The 20861-nt window shown below is 39.9% G+C and overlaps 3 protein-coding genes across 5 annotated transcripts in view; 1 reads left to right on the top strand and 2 right to left on the bottom strand.

Moving 5' to 3' along the window:
* FBXW2 (F-box and WD repeat domain containing 2) overlaps positions 1-271 on the bottom strand; it is a 32039-nt gene extending 31768 nt beyond the window's left edge. The window contains exons 1-2 of the mRNA XM_060014245.1: positions 218-271; positions 7-115 (exon numbers count right to left, since the gene is read on the bottom strand). The gene's annotated coding sequence lies outside the window, so the exon portion shown is untranslated. The remainder of the gene's footprint in view (positions 1-6; positions 116-217) is intronic.
* On the top strand, positions 109-4649 carry B3GALT9 (beta-1,3-galactosyltransferase 9). Its single transcript, XM_060013660.1, has 2 exons — positions 109-270; positions 3408-4649. The coding sequence occupies exons 1-2, from the start codon at positions 109-111 to the stop codon at positions 4509-4511; spliced, it is 1266 nt and encodes a 421-aa protein (XP_059869643.1). The 3' UTR covers positions 4512-4649.
* A 326-nt stretch (positions 4650-4975) lies between these two features.
* PSMD5 (proteasome 26S subunit, non-ATPase 5) lies at positions 4976-20765 on the bottom strand. Of its 3 annotated transcripts, XR_009519807.1 has the most exons (11): positions 20536-20765; positions 17798-17942; positions 16663-16776; positions 16099-16227; positions 14604-14713; positions 12906-13048; positions 11947-12138; positions 9903-10012; positions 9373-9513; positions 6185-6622; positions 4976-5468 (listed from the first exon to the last, which is right to left on the bottom strand). XR_009519807.1 is itself a non-coding variant. In XM_060014242.1 (10 exons), the coding sequence occupies exons 1-10, from the start codon at positions 20706-20708 to the stop codon at positions 6365-6367; spliced, it is 1515 nt and encodes a 504-aa protein (XP_059870225.1). In that variant the 5' UTR covers positions 20709-20765; the 3' UTR covers positions 5827-6364. The 3 variants fall into 3 exon arrangements, 2 of the variants coding, with proteins under 2 accessions (XP_059870225.1, XP_059870226.1); XM_060014242.1 differs by lacking the exon at positions 4976-5468 and having other exon boundaries at positions 5827-6622; XM_060014243.1 differs by lacking the exon at positions 4976-5468 and having other exon boundaries at positions 5828-6622; positions 20491-20665.
* Positions 20766-20861: the final 96 nt, after the last annotated feature.

Raw genomic sequence — 20861 nt, 5'->3', positions numbered from 1 at the left:
ACTGACCTGAGCGAGCGCCCCGGGGCCCGGGACCTCGCGCCGGGTTCACACCGACTAGGCGCGTTCGGGCCGCCAGAGCCTCGCAGCGGCCGGGTCCGCTCCGCAGCCATGGCGCCTGCAGGGAGAGAAAGACAAACAGCCCGAGGCGCGGCGGGTCAGCAGAGGCGCGGGCGCCAGGCAACCCCCTCCCCGACCCGGGCCCGCCTCATATACAGACCTGGACCTGCGGCCGCCGCTCGGGTCCGCAGCCTCACAGGGGAGCGGCTTCCGGTGCTGCCTACGTCATCTCCGCGCGTCCCTCCACCCGCGGCGCCCGGCGGACGCGGCTGCGCTTCCGGCCCCGCCTTAAAGGGGAAGTGGGAGAGCTGAGGAGCGTAGAGGGAGGCGGAGCATGCGTAGGTCCGCTTAGATCTGTGGCAGATTGTTCAAAGTTTACTTCCAGGCTGTACACACGGATTTGTCCCGCAGGTTTATGTCCGTCATCCAATCTGATCTTGCACCGACTGTGCGGCACTTTTTCTTATTATGCTTACTTTACGGAGGAGAGAGGGAGAATTTAAGAGAGGTGTCCAAAGTCAAACAACGTATAGACATAACATTTATATAGACAATAAGGCACCCGTATGTCCAGTTAGTGGTAGAGCACATCTAGGGTGCTCTTGAAACATGGGAAATAAAAAGTTGATTCTTTGTGGTGGAAACTAAGTATGGAGTCCAGAAAGGTTTCAAGAGAGCAGATTTGATTCGGTAGGCAACAGGAAGCCTCTGTGAACTTCGAAGCCAGAGAGTGACTGATGACAACATTACAAGAAAATTTAGGAAGACATGGGTACACAGATTGGATAAACTTTATGAAAGAAAAGGCAGTGCTAAGGTAATCAAGAAAACCAGGCACCCCTATCTATTTGCAGCAAATGGTCTCAACCCCAGGATGGTAGGAGTTTGATGAATGAAACTGAAAATTCCAGATGGAGCTGCCCCAGAGACAACATTGTTTCAACCTCTCATGGACAAAGAAACCAAATTGTCTAAGTTTAAGCCCAGAGGCTATCCAGGAGCAAAATTTATGGCTCATTAAAAAATGAAAAGAAAATTGCAAAATTGAATTTGTATTTAATTAAATCCAACACTTGTGTAACCATTCAATTTAGTATATGTAAAAATTCCCTTTCATTTGAATTTTTTTTAGGATATATATTCCCACTTTGTAAAAATCTCCAAGATTGCACAATGATTGTTGAGAAAACATAGCCAACTTTAAAATGTAATGAATTATTCCTAGCCAAATAACTACAAAAACTGCTATGAATGGCAGGTAGGAAGATCAACACGCAAAAAGAAAAACATGAAATATGGCCTGGCGTAGGAACCGAATGTTCATTACAACTGTTTATGTGACAGGAACATATAAATATGCTGGATGTTTTTTCTTTCCTTCCTTCCTTCCTTCCTTCTTTCTTTCTTTCATAAACTTGCTGCTCAAATGGTATTTGGAGTAATTCCTACACATTCACGCAATAGGAAAATTGCAAACATCAAATGCTTAGTTTCTCTGATTCAGGCTAAAATGGACTACACGTTTTCCATTTTGAGATAAAGTTGCCTGGGAAAGGTAGATGGATGACATATAATTTATTTAGGAATGTTCTTCCATGGCCTATACTAGGAATTCAAAATCCTTCTTGATGAGACATAAACCAAACCACACGTTTCTTTGGGTAGAAAAAAAATGCACCCACTAGGGATGACAAGTATCCCTTGATATTTAACACATTTGTTGCATGTGCAGGTACCAGGGAGCAGAAACTACTCCAACTATTTAGTTTCTTGAGATGCACTCCTTCTGTGATGATGCTATGGAGAGATGATATGGGTGAACTAACTGTTCTTTCAATTCCCACACACATTTCACCAGGCACTTCACCAGGATCATTTTCAAGAGGTAAATAAGGTTGGAAGCATTTGAAGAGGTTTGCTTTCTAGTCTTTGTTCTGGATTCACTCTAGCTGTAACATGATCAGCACTTGCTGTCCTATGGAGCCAGCAGGTATTCTGGGACAAAAGCTCAGGTTGATTGACAAGAAACCTTATCCTTAAAGTCTCAGGCACAAGGTACTGTACCTCAATTGCTGTTAGACTGAGTGATCCTGAGATACATTTGGGCATACTTTGGCATCTGGACTCAATAATTTCCAAAGCCCTGAAATCGTTCACAGACAACATGCAGGCAAGTTTCTTATAATCTTTGAAGCATTTTATATCTATTAAAATAAGCTTTTAGTAGGCTGAAGTTTCTTCTGTGTGTAAATCATCAGAACTGAGAAAATGGAAAGGAGTTCAGATTATAATTGTTTGTTTTGCTTTGTTGGGTTTTCCTATTCAATAGACACGGGAAAGTAAAAGATGGAACTCAGGATTCTCTAGTGGTTAAGAGTGAGCTTTGAAATCTGACAGATTTGAGTTCAAATCATGGCCTTACCTCACCCTCTTATTCACTGAGAGATCTTGGGCAAATTCCTATACTGCCTGTATGCTCAGCTTAAGTTTGAAGATAACATATCTGAAAGGGATATTACCAGGGCTGAATGAGTTCAGGCATGTAAAGTGCTTAGCACAGTGCCTTGCCCCCAGCAAGCGCTCAGGAAGAGGTAAGTGTCATTAGGGGAGTCTTTGTTGATTGAAGCTCCAATGAATAGAGATTTAATTCCTCCAATGTCCCCTGGCTCTGTTATATTGCAATACTACATTGTATATGCTCTTCCAGATGGAAAGTTTCCATCTCTTTTGATGAGGTAGAGTAAGCTTGGCACAGGTATGTCCTAGATCTCTGAAGAGGTGCTATACAGATAGCAGAAATCTGCCCATATTGATAGATGCGTCAGATGGATTAGGGGACATTGTCAAAACAATGTCAGAATTTATTGTTAAATTGAAAAGTCATACTAGAAGAATGTAAATGTTTGATAGTAGCCATTGTTCAGTGGCCAACAAAAGCTACCACTCCATTGAAAAACAGCCTTTGACCTTTGTAGTTAGAGAAGAAACTGATCCAAGTGCTTCAATTCCAGAAAGAATATCATATATTTTCCTGCAGGCTTTTAGCACAATGGCACTTGTTACTTTATATCCATGTGTCTATGTCTGATTTCTCTTTGCTTCCCCAGTGTCTAACACAGTGCCTTGTATATAGTAAGTAGGCTTTCCTCCAAGCAAGAAAACAACCAGCATTTTATTCATAATGCCTGCTGTCCAGGGGGCCATGATATAGTGGGAGAGACAAATAACAGAACTAAATAATAAACACTTAAAACAGTGTAGTGCTAAGTGTTGTGAGAGGTACATATAGTGTTCAGTGGGGACGAAAACAGAAATGGAGATGGAGCTTGAATGTGTGTTCTTTTATTTAGGTGACATTCTGCAGACTTCGGACTCACCAGTGGTGTTTCATTCTGTTTAATGTTATTCTATTTCATGCCTTGCTTTTTGGGGCTGATTTTGTGGAAGAATATTTTCTGCATGCTTTGCCTTATATAGATATGAAAGTTCTTGAAATTAAGGATAAGGCAAGAAAATTGAACATGGAGCCCCTAAGAAGTAATCTTTCCAAATACTATATCCTGAGCCAGTCAGAGGTGTGTAAAGGGAAGAACATATTTTTGCTCTCTCTTATCTTCAGTAGCCCAGGAAATGGAACAAGGCGGGACCTCATCAGGAAAACCTGGGGTAACATGACCAGTGTCCGAGGGCATCCCATTCTCACACTGTTTGCTTTGGGAATGCCTGTTTTGGTGACTGCCCAGCAAGAGATAGACAAAGAGTCCCAAAAGAATAATGATATAATTGAAGGAATCTTCTTGGACAGTGCTGAGAACCAAACTCTGAAGATTATCACCATGACGCAGTGGGCTGTGACTTTCTGCCCTAACGCACAGTTCATTCTCAAGGTTGATGAAGAGATGTTTGTCAATCTACCAAGCTTGGTAGACTACCTCCTCAATCTGAAAGAACACCTTGAAGATATCTATGTAGGAAGAGTTATCCATCAGGATACACCCAACAGAGACCCTAACAGCCAAGAATTTGTCCCTTTCAGTGAGTACCCAGAAGAGTACTACCCAGATTACTGCAGTGGTGAGGCCTTTGTTATGTCCCAAGATGTGGCTCGGATGATGTACGTAGTTTTCAAAGAAGTCCCCATTATGGTGCCTGCTGATGTGTTTGTAGGAATTTGTGCTAAATCCATTGGCCTAATACCCATACACAGTTCAAGGTTTTCTGGGAAAAGCCACATCAGATACAACAGATGTTGCTTTAAGTTCATTTTCACATCCTCAGAAACTACAGATGCTGAAATGCCCCTGGCATGGAAGGAAATTAACAGTGGGAAAGAATGTACGCTGTTTGAAACCTACTATGGGCTCATTTCCTGCAAACTTCTGACATACCTTGACAGCTTTAAACTTTTTCACATGGGTACCATAAAAAATAATGTCATGTATTATGGTGATTAGGATTTCTTTGTTTTTCTTAAAAGTGTGTTCTTTAAAAATTCCTTCCTACCTTGTTACAGAAAGTGTCCCTCCTTCCTTGTGTTTTATGTAGTTTCTCTGAATCTTTGATTGTACTCAGCAGGTTGCAGTGTTCTTAGTGCTCTGATGTACTACATTGAATTGAGATCTCATTTTAAGAAATTTAAGTTGGTGTAGCATAATTCTTTTCAAAATAATACCTTTTGTCTAGAAAAGAGAGAACATTAAATTTAATTATAACCAAGAGTCTTGTTTCTCTTTACAATTAATGGATTTCTAAAAATCACATTCTATGGAACTGTCATGACTCAGTGATAGCAGCTGTGACTGATTTTTGAGAATTCTCAGAATTAAAGGAAAACACTAAATAAGGAATGTAACAAAATGTTCATCTTGTCTGTAAGATGAAACATTTTAGTAATCTGAGTGGTGGAATTACACTTAAAAGTTTTAGCTACCTAGTATATATTAACTTAAATCTCACTAGTGTAAAGACTTGGATCTCTAATTTTTTGTGAAACAATTTTCATCAAGTCCTAATTAGGCAGTATTTTACAAACGGGATGCAACAAATACACATTTCATGTTATGTATACACTCTATTAGTTTCCTAAAGATGCCTAACAAAGTACAACAGACTAGGTGGCTGAAAACAACAGAAATTTAGTGGTATTAGCAGTAGGAAAATGGCCCATATAGAAAGATGGAAAAAGGGGACTCACGGATACCAGAGATGGCGGAACAGAGATGACTAATCTGGGGCAAGAAAATTCCAGTCACTTGAGAATCATTTTGTAACAGAGCAGGGCTGGTTTATCAACATCACCACCATGGCTTGAAAGAAACCTATCTCTCCATTCTGAACCATCACACTCTGATAACATATTCATGTAGAAACCTCTGGATTGGTGATCACTTTGCTGTTTAGAGAGCAGAGCACTGGAAAACAGGTGGGAACATTTTTTGTCAATGAAAAGCAAGTGCATCCTTTGTTAATCAGTAAGATGGTATCCTGGTTTAGGCATAGTGACCCCTCCATTCTGACTCTAGTTATTAGGAGTCAGTTTCCCTCTCTCTGATCAACTCAATATGGACCTGATGGATCTCAGAAATTAAAAGCAAAGCTCTCAACAACGATGACCCACCAATAAATAACATAACAGTTTGGGGACCTTTCTGGTTTAGCATGTTATCACTCCTCCCCACCCAAAACCACAACACAGTAAGATGCCTTGATAAACAGCAAAAAAAAAAAGCATCGAGGAACACTAGAAACATTTTAAAAAGATTTATTATCTACTTTTCAAAGGAATAATAGTAACAAAAAAGCAAAAGAGACCTTATTAAAAGTATTTATTCTTAGTATAGGGAACATAATTTTAAGATTGCATATTACTTGTTTTTCAAAGAATATTTATATCCAAGACTTTGAAAGTGGAATCAGAAGGGAAAAACAGACCAAAAAAATAAGGGAGTGGGGGGATAGAAAGAAGTCAGAAACAATTTGGTTCCATTTTAGTTAAAGTGGATTTTAAAATAAGATGGTAAGTCCACGAAAATTTTCTGGGAGAAGAACAAAACTTCCATCTTCTTGCAAAGATTAAGGCAGCCAAAGGAATCTGAGAAACATCTGGTTCAATTACGATCAACTTTACCTGCTTTCCTGGCTTTACGTTGAATTTCAATGTAGAAACACAACAAATGTTGGTGATAAAATTACATTAGACACTTCATGATAATTCTGGTGGGAGGGAAGTCTGTTTTGTAAAATGCAGATGGATTCAAATGCCTCAGGAGAAATTTTGGTCAATAAATGGTCTAGACTCTAGAAGAAATCACTCTGCTCCTTCCACTGCTGTTGTGGAAATAGGTTTCACATAGTATGGACCTTCGCTCAGGTAAGTTCTGAGCCTCAAATAATTTGGGTTCCCAAAGATTTCTGCAATTGTCTTAGAATTGGCAAGTGCTTTCACCAGTTCATATTTGGCATCCTTTGAAGCTCTGTCACGCTCTACGGACCGGTCCATCACATATTCTACAAAACCTGGACTGTTAAACATAAGTTTCTGAGCCCAGGGTTGGTTTGCAATGGCCTGAAATGGAAGGGGGAAAGAACACAATTCCTCTGAGCCTTAAGTTAAGTTTGTTAATAGGATGGCACAAACCTTAGAAAGAAATTTGGCAACATGAACCTTAAAAATGTTACATTTTGCCCAAGTAAATTCCCTCCTGAAACTCTAACTTAAGAAAATAATCAAAATATTTAAAAAATCTGTAAACGAAGATGCTCATCACACTGTGAAAGGTACACTATAAATCCTTAATAGTGGGAAGATGAGTTAGTAAATTACGGTATATAGCAATAATAAATTAAACATTAAGAATAAAGTTTATAAAGGATAAGTAAATCTGTTATACGAAAAAAGTAGATCCAAATTATACATATGGCATGATTACAACAGTGGAAAAATCAAGACAAAGACTTGAGAAGAAGACTACCCTAAAGAAACTCTCATAGATGTGCATAAGAGGATATTTTTGAGAATGTTCATTGTAGCATCATTTGTAATAGATGCTATCTAAATCTTCATTTACTGGAGATTGACACACTGTGGCTATACAATGAAATACTAATGACTTTCTAATTGCCTCTTTTAATATAGATAAATCTTAAAAACATAACATTAGGGAGAAAAAGGAAATTGCAGAATGATATGAAGAGCACGATACCATTTGCAAAGTTTAAGAATATTTAAAATACTGTAATTTAAGCATATATGCATAGATAGTACAAGTACAAAATCATGCGTGCACTTGTAAACCCTGAATTCATGACAGTGATTACATTCAGAGAGGGAGGAAGGGGAATTGGATTGGGCAGAGGTAGCAAGGTATGACTGTATGTTTGAAATATTACACCAATAAATAGATAACTACTAATACCAATACTAAAAGGAAACACCTTAAAGTCATACCAAACAGGTATGACTCTATGTGCTTTAAAAAATTTCTACGTCTCAATCTTTTCCAAATTTAAAAATAATGAATAAGCAACGTTTATTAAAAATGTTTTTAAAAACCTCACTACTATATTTTAATGAAGAACAAGGCACAATCAAGTTTACAGCCTATGTCTTCCTCTCAAAATGTGTTCTGCAGGCCATCAGCTTCAGCATCACCTGTGAACTTGTTAGAAATTCAGGATCTCGGGCTCTATTCCAGAACCAATGAATGAGAATCTACATTTTAACAAGACATTACAGTTTGAGAAACATCAGCCTACTTAACAATAGTTGAGGATGGGTGGGTTGAAATAAAAACAGCTGCCCAAATCAGTAAATCAAAAATTATCTCTACAACTATGGCTAAGTGGAGCATAACGTAGAAGAGTGGGAAAAAAACAAATCATGAGAATACCAGTGCAGGAGCCAAAATGACCATCACAGTGACTACTGACAAGGGTGAAACAGTCTAAAAACAACATTCTTGAAGTTGACAGGTATCCTGTACCCTTCAAGATGCAGATCCTGTATCACATCCTGTGGGAAGCCTTCCCACTTTTTAAAAAAATTTTCTTTATTTTTGGCTGCGTTGGGTCTTTGTTGCTGCGCGTGGGCTTTCTCTACTTGCAGCGAGCGGGGGCTACTGTTTGTTGCGGTGCGCAGGCTTCTCACTGTGGTGGCTTCTCTTGTTGCGGAGCACGGGCTCTAGGCGCATGGGCTTCAGTAGTTGCAGCACACGGGCTCAGCAGTTGTGGCTCGTGGGCTCTAGAGCACAGGCTCAGTAGTTGTGGTGCACGGGTTTAGTTGCTCTGTGGCATGTGGGATCTTCCCGGACCAGGGCTCGAACCCGTGTCCCCTGCACTGGCAGGCGGATTCTTAACCACTGCGCCACCAGGGAAGTCCAGCCTTCCCTCTCTTGTCGCCCCCACCCTCCTTGTTCCCTCCCTCTCTAGGACAAGCGTGCTGCCCAAGATCCCATTATTAAGATTACTAAAGTGATGACTACATTTCTATGAGCCCAGGGAACCAGAGCAAGTGCTGAAGCTACAAAGTTAAATCAGCTATGGCTCTTATTTTCAATAAACTCTGTTGAATAGGTCAATAAATAAACATTTTCAACAAAGTGTAATAAACAGAACACAGAGGTATGACCCTTACCACAACTATAATTATACAATTAACTTTATATTTACTGCTTGGGTCCTTCAATAGACGATGAGCTACATGAATGGAAGGTCTTTGTATCTTTTGTTCACTACTATATCCCCAGAACCTAGCAAAGAAAAGAAACTCGACAAATATTTGCTGAATAAATGAATAAATGTAAAGTAGGAAAGCCAGCACTGCTTAACTCAACCTTGTGGGTTTGGGCAAAGCTTGCTGAAGAGACACCCGACTTAGTCCTTGAAGAATAAATAAGAGGTTAACAAGCAAAGTCAGGGAAGAGTGTTGAATGTAGAGCGTACACGAGGGTCCAGAGATATGAAGCAAGCAGTCTGCTATCACTAGAGCTGCCAGTGCCAGAAGCGAATGGCAGGAAATAAGGCTGAGGGAAACCAGGGCTAAGGTAGCGAGGGCTTGCTTGATGGCAGATAAGGAATGCGGAATTAATTTTGTGATCCCACAGCACCCTCGAACATTTTGCCACAGCACCTAATACCTTTTACTGAAACCATTTGCTTACATATTTGTCTCCCTAATTAGTCTACAATAATAGTAGAGGGCAGAAACTTCCTATGCACTTGTGCATCCCCAGGGCATGGCAGAGAGACTGGCTCACTTTAAGCACGCATGTGTTGAACTGGCAGAGTCCCAGAAGGCATGGAAAAGAGGATGCCTACCGTGAACACTTTTAAGGCAGCACAGTGTAGTTCAAAGAAGGGTTGAGTACTGATGCCACGGAAGAGCTCCATCGGGTCCCGAGATAAAGAAGAAAACCAGGATTCTGTCATCCTCAGGAGGTCATCAGTCTGCTGCTCAGCCTACACGACAGAAAAGGAAAACCTCAAGACATTAGAAAGTCAGGAAACCTGGGTTCTGCTCATACCCTGTCATTAACTAGCTGTGTGAGCTCTGCCAAGTCTGGAGCATTCTTCCCCAACTCAGCCCAGACTTCCCCAGTTTTGTCTTGTTTCTTTTTTGATGGGGTTGATTAAGCAATCTCTAGGGTCCTATCCAGTTCTAATACTCTATGATTCCACTTTAACTTTAAAAATGTCACTAGTCACATAATGAGGGTTCTCTTCTTTCACTAAGAGTGGGAGAGATGGCATTTATTTGGTCAACATTTATAGTAAGTTAACTAGTATTATACAGACATATTCTCCCCCAGATACACCACTGTTCTTCATTACTTTCCCAATCTACTTACTGGTAAATAAAAAAGAGATGAAATTGCATCCAAACACCTAATTTTGAGCTCTGTTGAGGCATTCTTTGCTTGATATCCTATTCTCATCAGCAAACGTTCAAAGCGAGTTCCTTTGAAGAATAACAAGATATTTTTTACTATGGTAAAATACACATAACCTAAAATTTATCATTTTAACCATACAGCTCAGTACATTCACACTGTTGGGAAACCATCACCACCATCCATCTCCAGAACTTTTTCATCATCTCAAACTGAAACTCTGTACTCATTAATCAACAACTCTCCTTCCCCCTCCCCCCACAACCGTCCCCTGGTAACCACTATTCTATTTCCTGTCTCTGTGAATTTGACTATTCTAGGTACCATGTATAAGTGGAATCATACAATATTTGTCTTTTTGTGTTTGGCTTATTTCACTTTGCACTATATCTTCAAGGTTCCCCCATGATGTAGCATGTGTCAGAATTACATTCCTTTTTAAGACTGAATAATATGCCTTTGAATGTATATACCGCATTTTTTTAATCCATTCATTCATTCATCAATGAACACTTGGGTTGTTTCTACCCTTTTCGGTTATTGTGAATAATGTTGTTAATGAACACAGATGTACAAACATCTATGTAAGCCCCTGCTTTCAATTCCTCTGGGTATATACCTAGAAGCGGAATTGCTGGATCATATGGTAATTCTATGTTTAATTTTTTGAGGAACCACCATGTTTCCACAGCAGTTGTACCATTTTACATTCCCACCAGATATGCACAAGGGTTCCAATTTCTCACATCCTGTCAACACTTGTTATTTTCTGTTTTTTAAAAAAATAATAGCCATCCTAATGGGTGTTAAGTGAACAATGATTTTTAAAAGTATGCTTTCATATACTATGACTGTTACCAACCTAAACCAATATAAAAATAAACATGTAGTCAGAAACCAAGTGACAGGCCTAAGACACATTCATATGCAATACAGCATATATAAGTTAAAGTGTAGAGCTCTGGAATCAAAGGACCTGGATTTGAGTAGCAGCTGCCCCACAGTCTGAATGATCTTAGAAGATTTTCTTAACTTCTCTGAGTGTCACCTACCTTATCTGTAAAATGAGAATGACAATAGTATGTTCTTTGCAAGACTGTAAAAGGATCATATGTCATAGGTACAAGCAGTTAGAAAAGTACACATAATCTGGATACTAGCTGTGATACACAACAGCATATATAATTTTCAACATATATTTCACAAGGGTTTTAACAGTGCTGTACATTTTTCTTTTTTTTTTTTTTGCTGCACGCGGGCCTCTCACCGCTGTGGCCTCTCCCGCCGCAGAGCACAGGCTCCAGACGTGCAGGCCCAGCGTCCATGGCTCACGGGCCCAGCTGCCCCGCGGCATGCGGGATCCTCCCGGACCGGGGCACGAACCCGCATCCCCTGCATCGGCAGGTGGACTCTCAACCACTACGCCACCAGGGAAGCCCTGTACATTTTTTTGTGTGTAGAATTCACAGTACTTGCAAGATACTCATGAATGTGCCATGAGAGTATCACTCTTAACATAAAATCTTGTAACATATTTTTGTTTTCCTTCCTTGACATACAAATATAAAACAAATGTGTCTTTTCAGTAAATATTCACAACAACCCTGAGAAGTAGTTGTTATACACTTGTTATATATGAGGAAAGTGAGGCCTAGAGTAGTGAAGTGAGTAAGTGAAGCTCAAAAAGCTAAGTTAGTGTTAGAACTGGGACATGAATCCAGGTCTTTCTGACTCCAGACTATGGCCTTTGTACTATGAATACTATTTAAGAAAGATGTAGAGGGGAAAGAGTGCTTGGTCCAGCCAAGTTAAAAAAAAAATTCAGTAATAATTATGAAACTTTTTAGGGATTAGTCCAAGGTCATGGTAAAAAGACTGCCATCTGTAAAAGTAGTTTCTACTATGCAGTTAACATACAAGCAAATGAACTTATATGATGAATTCTTGTCCCCCCGCAAAAAAAGAGATATCCTTAAGGAAAGCCAAAACAAGGCATACCAACCTGTTTTCTGTAAAACTTGTTTTCCTTCAACATTGGATCCTAGAATTCCAATTGTGTCCACTGCCACACCAATCATGGTGGGGTCTTGACTTTCTGTCATTTCAAAGACTTTTTCCACAAAGACAGGATAACGCTCACAGATCTGCTGAGGACTATCCATGATAGCCAGGTTTCCAAAAAACTTCACAAATCCTAAAGATATTTACAAGAATGTATTTTAATAGAAAAAGAAGATAGCATAAATTGTGGCTCCTAGGTTTTCATGGGACAGTTAATAAACTTCAGGCCAGAAAGAGGAGAAAGGTTACAGTACTGTGTTGCCTGGAAATCAGACAGACCATAAGGAGATACTGAAGGACCTGTGATGTGTGGTCCTGATGGAATAGAAACCCCAGGGTGTCAACGGAGCTGGGTCCGAATACTGAAGCATTGTCATATGCAAGAGGGAGGAACAAAGAACAAGGACCAGCGGATACAAATTATAGGAAGGCAAGTTTGGAGTCATTATCAGGAAGAAATTTTTAAACAGAGATGTTCATCGAGGAAATAAGCGAGGCTATCTAAAATTAATATCCAATTTCTGGAAGTGCTCAAGAAAAACTAATCAACCAAGTCCTAGAACAGAATGGCTAGAATAATTCTATATTAGATAAAGATTCCAACTCAAGATTTGATGAATCGGTGAAATATACTGTAAGTATCATTACTAGTAGTTTTATTATGATTCTTTTGGCTAAGGTTCAAGGGAAACAGCCTAATGCTCTAAACAGCAATATTTCCAGAAAATTAGAATCAACAGTGCATGGCTCCCAGAGCAATAGATTCCACTTCATTAAGGGGCTATGGGTATCATCTTAAGGGAATCAGCTCTACAGAAAACAATCCCTGGCCTCCTCTGTCAGAGATAACTCTGAAAACAAACATACACTGTCATTTCCACAAGTGTCAGTATTTCTTACCTGGCAAATAGAAGCTAGAGAAAGGGTCTGAATCTGCCCCAACAATTATATTAGAAATCTGGTCAATTACTCCTTCTTGAGCAAGGTACTGTCGTCCATGATGAGTATATGCCAGTGATGTCACCATTTCTATACAGGTGGCTCTGAAATGCCAAGATTTTGCATATGATTAGTATAGTTTATAAACTGTTTTCATATAGGTTATTTTATTTAATTCTTCCCACCAAGTGTGAAAGGTGACTGATCCTGGCTCTACTTTTCAGATCAGGACACAAGGATGAGAAAATTGTAACTTGTCCAGAATCACATTGTTTTAACAAGGCAGTTAAGACTTAAATCATGACCTTCTGACTTGAGGCCCATTGTTTTCATTATAACACAACTACCTCCTCAAAGAGTTTTTCAACCTTTGTTTTATTTTGAAATGTCAAACATGAATATTTTCTCACAAAATTATAATGCCTTTACCACATATTTAAAAAATAATTCTTTGGTATCATCTAAAGCCTAACCATGACCAAATCTCCTCAATTAACTAAAAAAAGTATTTTTATAGTTGATCCTAAGGTATTTTAACTGATTATTTGCAAGGTTTTTTCCTATGTCACAAAGTCTGATACTAAGTTAAAGAAATTTAACAAAATAATTTCCTTATTAGGAAGGCTTTGAAACAATGTAACTCAAATGCTCTGAAACAGTATGACTCGTTTATGCATGTGAGTTCAACAAATTCAATCACATTTAAAGAACACAGGACAATCAGAAAATCATTTAAGATAAGAAAAACAAAGTCCTGTGTACACAAAGGTAACTATAGCGCTCTTATATCAGCAAGATACTTGAACCAAGTATTCAACAGTGGGGATGTGTTAGTAAATTGTGGAATATCCAAGGAAACACTTGGCAGATACTCAAGGGGACTTAAGGTACAGGGGCTGGGAGTAAAGAGACTGGAATTAACATTTCTTTGAGAGCCTATATCAGCCATTATAGTGGTCTCTATGGTCAATTCACTTAATCCTCATATTATCTTCTTTACAGAATTGTCATTGTTCCATTTAGGAGATAAGGAAATTCAGGTGCAGAAAGGTTACAATAATTTGTCTAAGGTCAAACAGCTACTAAGTAGTAGAGATGCATGTAAGCCCAATTCTCACTCATTTTCAAAAGTCCATGTTTCTTCTATCATGCCGTAGTGCTATTATTTAACAACATCAAAAAACGTGCATGTTGGGAATTCCCTGGCAGTCTAGTGGTTAAGAGTTGGCGCTTTCACTGCCAAGGGCATGGGTTCAATTCCTGGTTGGGGAATTATGTTCCCATAAACCACACGGCATGGCCAAAAAAAAAGAAAAAACTTATATACATACATATATATATATATGACGTGCATGTTAACACATTAAGTCATACAAAATGACAGTTACCATGTGATTGGCAACTTTTAAACAGCACACATGCCTAAGGACAGGGAACACCGTTATTCAAAAGTAGCTGAATTGTCATGCTAAGTTCCAGTATGTTGTCACCATGTAAGTTGAGCAATTTTCAAAAAGCCCCTTCTTCAGGACATAATCAGTCATGAGATTGCAACCTGAGCATAGGCTCTACTAAGGGAGATCACACTAAATTCCGAGGTTGTCTCCTGTCCCCCCAAGAAAGGACATTTTGCTTTAAGAATTCTCTCCATCAACATACCTGACTAGCACATCCTCACCGGTCAGTTCTCGGAGGAGCTGCGTTACCAATCCACTGGTGGTACAGTAGTTTAAAGATTCTGGTGACACAGAGGATATCTCCACAATTAGCTGAAAGAAAACAGAAAAAGCAGAAAGGTCAAAATAGCCCCAAACTTGTTAGATGGCATTTTAAGTTAAATGCAGGACTAGGAAGTATATTACATACTATTATATACTAGTATAAATTATATACTTAATATAATTGAATTTTTAAAAATCCATTATTTGTCTCCACAAGCAAGAAAACTTCATTGAACACATAAGAAATTACTCTGGCACAGAAACACTCACCCAGATATACCTGGGTATATCTGCCCTTTTTTAAAAAGAAACCATCAATCAGGACAAAAGCCCCTATCAACAATAACGAACAGACTGTAAAAATCATTCATTCATTCATTCAATCAGTCGGCTATTCACTTACTCGTTCAACAAGTATGTTCTGAGGGCTTACTGAGAGATCTAGGACACCGAGTATTTTAAGCAGAGGAACGACAGAATCAGATTTCGATTTTTAAAAGATCATTCTGACTACATGTAGCGATAGACTAGGGGTGACAAAAATGGGAGCAGACCAGTTTGGATGCAAATACAATAGTCCAGGTGAGAGATACTGGTAGCTTAGACTAGGGTGGTGGTGGCTATAGCAAAGCAGAGAAATGCACGAGTTTACGTAAAACTGACACAATGTGATGACTGAGTGGATACATGGCAGGGAGGACAGGGCCTCACAGAGAATAAGCTGGAGGTCCAACAGCCAGCCACGTGGACTGGGAGACGGGGCCAGTTTGTTGCTGCTGTTTTTATTGGGGGCATGAGGTGGATGGAGAAGATCAGAAGTTTGGTTTGAACTTGAGCATAAGGGGCCTAGCATGCCTTCACAAACTCCAACAATTAAAGGTCAATAGAGGCTAAGGAGCCAGGAGACCAAGAAGAAACAGCTACAGAAGCAGAAGGAAAATCAAGATTGCGTAATATTAACAATGCTGAAGACATTGTTCTGAAGAGGGAATCAGACTGTAAATGGTTCTGTTTTGAATATACAATCTATTAATTGCATGGCGTTGGGTCAATGACTCCATCAACAGCGAGATTAATGATAATGAAGTATCAGGTTTACTGTGAGAATTGAAGAGAATATATATGAGAGGATTTAGCACACTGCTCAGTACAAAGCTTCTTCTTACTACCACTACTACACTAATTTTTTCAGTGTAATTTCAATGGGATCTCCTCTATTATAGTACTCAGAGTGCAGTGTAAATATTTTTTATATGACTGTCTCACACACTAGGCTGGGAGTTCATCCCTACATCCCAAGCACCTGGTATATATAGGGCCTAACATAGACTATAAACTCAATAAATACATGTTAAATGAGCCATCTCGCCTTCTGATGTAAGCCTTGATGCATTCTGAATTATAGGCACCAGAAACGATGCTTTTAGTCTTACCTCATACACCCTGTATCGAACAATGTCATTTGTTTCCATTACACTTTTCAAATCATCCAGCAGATTACTTTCAAATAAAGCCTCCAGTCCAGCCTGGGTCAGTGATATTCTTGACAGGGATTTAATGGCCTTATAAGGAAAGGAAATATCTCTTGAGTCATAAAAATACCAAACTGTACTTTCTACTTCATAAGATTTACGTGAAAGTTAGTGTATGGAACGCAGCTTACCCAAGGAGCATTCACTACATTTTAGCTATAATTACTTATAATTGGAAAAAACACATAGTATTCCCAACAGAAAATAGAAAAAGCTTCTTATCAAGCAACCCAATGTAAGCTCTATGATGGTTAATTTAGAAATGTGCATTCTAGAAAATAAAAGGGGTTTACTAGTTTTATGTTGATGCCATTTATTTATTTCATACCATCGATATGAGGCTGCAAATTCTATTACGCAAATCATTTATTCTAAACCTCCACCTCTCAGCCCAGAAGGCCTTTCTCTGTCTTTTAGGACATTAATGTCTCTGCATGTTTAGGCTAACGGTTGTAGCTGACTCACCGCTTTAGCTACAGATAGATTCTCTCCACCAATACAATAAACGATTTGTTTTAATAATTCAGCATTATTTAGAATCTCAGTAACAGCATCAGAATTTTCAACAATTCTTCCAACCTGAAAGGAAAAAAACAATCAGAAATACTCTTCCAAGGTAGGGCAACATGGAAACACATGATGGTCAAATTTCCTTAGTGTGCGGTTATTTTAGGAGTTACTAACTACAGCTATGAGTCATTAAAAAATTCCAAATGACCCAAATTCATTAAAGCCAAACACACAGATGGTATAGTCACATCTTTGAAAAGAAAGAAAATATAAAACAAAACAGGTGAGTTAAGACTTGAGACACCTCAGTGAGTGAAAACAATACAAATCTTAGTTCTACCAACTTTCAGTTCTTGATCTTGAGCAAATTAAATAACTTTTTTTGAGCCTAATTTCTTGTCTGTAAAATGGGAATACAATACTTAACTGCAGGACAGTAATAAAGACTAAATGAAACTAAATAGGTAAAGCACCTCCTACAGAGTTTTGCACATAAATGGTCAATGGATAAATCGATCCTTTCTCCTTTTCTTGAATAAATACTTTAGAGAAAAAAAGAAAAAACAGTAGTTGAACATCTAGTGGATAACTAACTGCTCAGCTTCTATCCCTTCAAGATAATCCTCGGCAGCAGCTCTTCACCCAAACACTAGCATGTTTGGTTACCAGGGTGGTAAGAGTTACTGTCTTAATTTGTTGGTATAGTGACCTTTATAATAGTACTTCACTCATGCCACTATAATAAGACTTACCATGGCAATCTTTCTCTCTAGACTAGGGGCTCCTTGGAGGAAAGAAACAGGCTTTATTTATCTTGGTAGCTCTAACAGCATACGGTACAATGCCTGATAAAAGGAGCTCAGTATTTGATGACTAGCTGATTCAGACGGTACTCAGTGGAACTTCTTACTTTAGCTTGTAGCTGCTGGTTATAGTTAGCTACACATACTAGAATAGACTTGATACTCCCTACACAGAGAGCACATGTTTTCTTCACCTCTCTGTATTTGGCTCCCAGCATACACCCTGGCCCAGGGCAGGTTGTCACTAAATGTTGATCCCCTTATTATGTGCTAGTAAAATTTCATACCTGGGACAGAGTGAGGATTTTTACAGAATCATTGGGGTGAGTCAGTCCCCTCTGCAGGTCAACCCTGAGGTCCCGGGCCATGTGAACTGGCTCCAAAGCTTGCAGCAATCTCTCCAGGATGGATACACACAAAGTAGTCTGTTCCCTAAAAGAGACACCACAGATCTCATCAATTCATGTCCTACCAGGTAGGAAGCAACAACCTAATATCTGACATCTAGCTTAATGAGGCTCTTCTCCACCCAGACTTCCCTTTGAAACACCAGCTTCTACTAGTTTATTCAAATTTACCTAGTATCAGGCTTCCCTGGTGGTGCAGTAGTTAAGAATCTGCCTGCCAATGCAGGGGACACGGGTTCAAGCTCTGGTCTGGGAAGATCCCATGTGCCGCGGAGTAACTAGGCCCGTGCGCCACAACTACTGAGCCTGCGTTCTAGAGCCCACGAGCCACAACTACTGAAGCACACGAGCCACAACTACTGAGCCCACACGCCGCAACTACTGAAGCCTGTGCACCTAGAACCCATGCTCTGCAACAAGAGAAGCCACCGCAATTAGAAGCCCGCACACCGCAACTAAGAGTAGTCCCCGCTCGCCGCAATTAGAGAGAAAGCCTGTGCACAGTAACGAAGACCCAATGCAGCCAGAAATAAATAAATTTACTAAAAAAAAAAGATTCTAGGTTTACATCTATCAGAAAAGATCTCGAACCAATATATAGTGCAGGAAAACAGCAATATATCTAGAGACTGCCAATCCACTATCCAGAGAATTATTCCCACAAATTGCAATTGGTATCTACAGTGTACTAAGTTCTGAATTACCTTGTCTTTAAATTTCCATTAAAATTGTTTCCTAGAGAGCTGCTCATTCATTCAGCAAACCATGACCCCACAGACCTTATTCTTCAAACTCCCCTTCATTTCAGTTCCTAGTGCATCTCTGGTGTTAACTTATAGATCACTGAAAGTCTCTTCATCTATAAAATGAAGTGGTTGGACTAGGTGGGCTCTCTAAAATTTATGAGTTTAATCTTTTATTTGGCATATATTGTATTATGTGCTTCATCCTAAGAGGGATGCAGAGATGAATTCTTCAAAGAATTTACAAACTAGACAGAAACACATATGGAATTACAACATAAGGCAATAGTGTCAAGTATTATTAAGAGAAGTAATGATAATGTCCTTTAGGAGATCTAAGGCCAGTCACTTGCAACTGGAGTGACCAAGAAATACTTTTTGGAGGGGGTGGCACTTCACCTGGGCCTTAAAAGATGGACAGATTTGGAGGGGAAGGCATTTCAGTTAGAAGGACTGGCATGAACAAAGTTAGGAAAGTGCCAAGTCATGCTCAAGGGAAAGTAGTGCCACTTGGTAGCTGGAGCAGATGAAATATGTGTAGAGTGGAAAAAGATGAGGCTGGAAAAGTAGGATGGAAATATATTGTAAAGGTCAAAGTGCCAGACTAACAAGTCATGATTTTACACTGGAGGCAATGGGAAACCATGGCAAAGATGTGAGCCAAATATCCTGAGAAGTTCCCTGTGGTTGCAACGTGGGAAGGACACACTAGAAAAGGAAACTCAGAGGTAATGAGAAGTCAGACTAATGCAACAGACCTAGCGAGAGGGAGAAAAGGAAGGCCTGAATTAAAATGGACAAATAGAGATTTCATAGGCAGACCTGAATAATGTTAATTAACAGAATTAATGAAGGGAGAACACATATGAAAAAGGGAGGATTCTTAGAAGGTCAGAGCCAAGAAAGCCCTCTGAAATCATCCAGTGTTGATTCAGTGATTCACTATCTTTTCAAGAAAAAAGGCCACTTTTAAATTTCTGGATCACAAACATTTAAAAAGTCTTTTAAGTTATCAGATGATCAAATACAAAGTGTTTTTAAATCAAACACCACAGATGTACATAAAATGAAAAGTAAAAGTTGCCATCCTACCATTCTAAGTCCCACTACCATATTAATAGTTACTGATGTATCTTTCAGCTATTCCAAAAGCTACACTGGCCTGTGTTCAAGTGGGTGTGGGAGGGTGGTAATCCTTTTTAAAAATTACACATAACGGGATTATAAACTCCTACAATTTTCTTCTTTCATTCAGCAACATATATTAAAGATCTTTCTATGTCCACATATATAGATCTACCTCAATTTTCCTAATAGCTCCATAGTATTACAGTCATGTGTCATAATTTAAGAATCCCCTTTTAATAGATATTCAGGTGGTTCCGTTTTTTTGTTTTGTTTTTTTTTTTGCTGCCTCCTTCTGTTATGAATATTCCTGTATATACAGTACATTTTGTGTGTGAGTAAACCTGCATGTTAAATTTCTGTAACAGGGAATTACTGGATCAAGGTATGTGAATTTAAAATATCGATGGATCCTTCCAAATTGCCAGGATAGGACCCCTTCTTAAGAGGTGGGAAAAAGTCAAGGACTTGGATACGTGGTTGTGGAGTCCCCCCCGTAGGTGGGCAACCTTGCTTTCCTCCTCCTATTCCAAGGATGAAGGCAGTGAGGCTAGGCGACGGCCACCTCAGAGCCTGGGCTTGAACCCCGTCTCTCGCGTCTCAGCCCGGGATCCTTCCCTCTCTGAAATTTCAGCGATATTCAACCTTCACTGTGACTGGGAAAAGCCTCCCCCGTCACCACCACCCCCATCCCCGTCTCCATACTTGGGGGTGTCGCTCTCCCCCGCTCAAGCTGCCGGGTCATCTCACCGATGGTTCTCGTTGAGCAGGGAGAAAAGCGGGCCAAGGCGCAGTTCCGCCGCTTGCTCGCGGAGCTCGCTGAGAGGCACCGACTGCAGCACCGACTGCAGAGCGCGCAGCTCCTCCAGCGGCGCTTCCAGCCGAGACACCTCTCTCAGAAGCGACAGCGCCTGGGCCGCCATGATGCCCCCTCCCGCCCGGGCTCGCCAGTCAACCCTCCCAGCTCCCGGGTCCCGGCGCGCTTTTCCAAGCCTCGCGAGATCCGCCCGGCGCAGACTCCCTTCCCCGAGTTTTGGCTGGGCCAAAACGGCCCGGGCTGCACCAATAGAGTTGCG

The sequence above is a fragment of the Delphinus delphis genome, chromosome 6, assembly GCF_949987515.2.
Source record: "Delphinus delphis chromosome 6, mDelDel1.2, whole genome shotgun sequence".
Classification (NCBI taxonomy): Eukaryota; Metazoa; Chordata; class Mammalia; order Artiodactyla; family Delphinidae; genus Delphinus; species Delphinus delphis.
The sequence above is the reverse complement of the archived record's forward strand: the minus strand, read 5'-3'. Positions and strand labels throughout refer to the sequence as shown.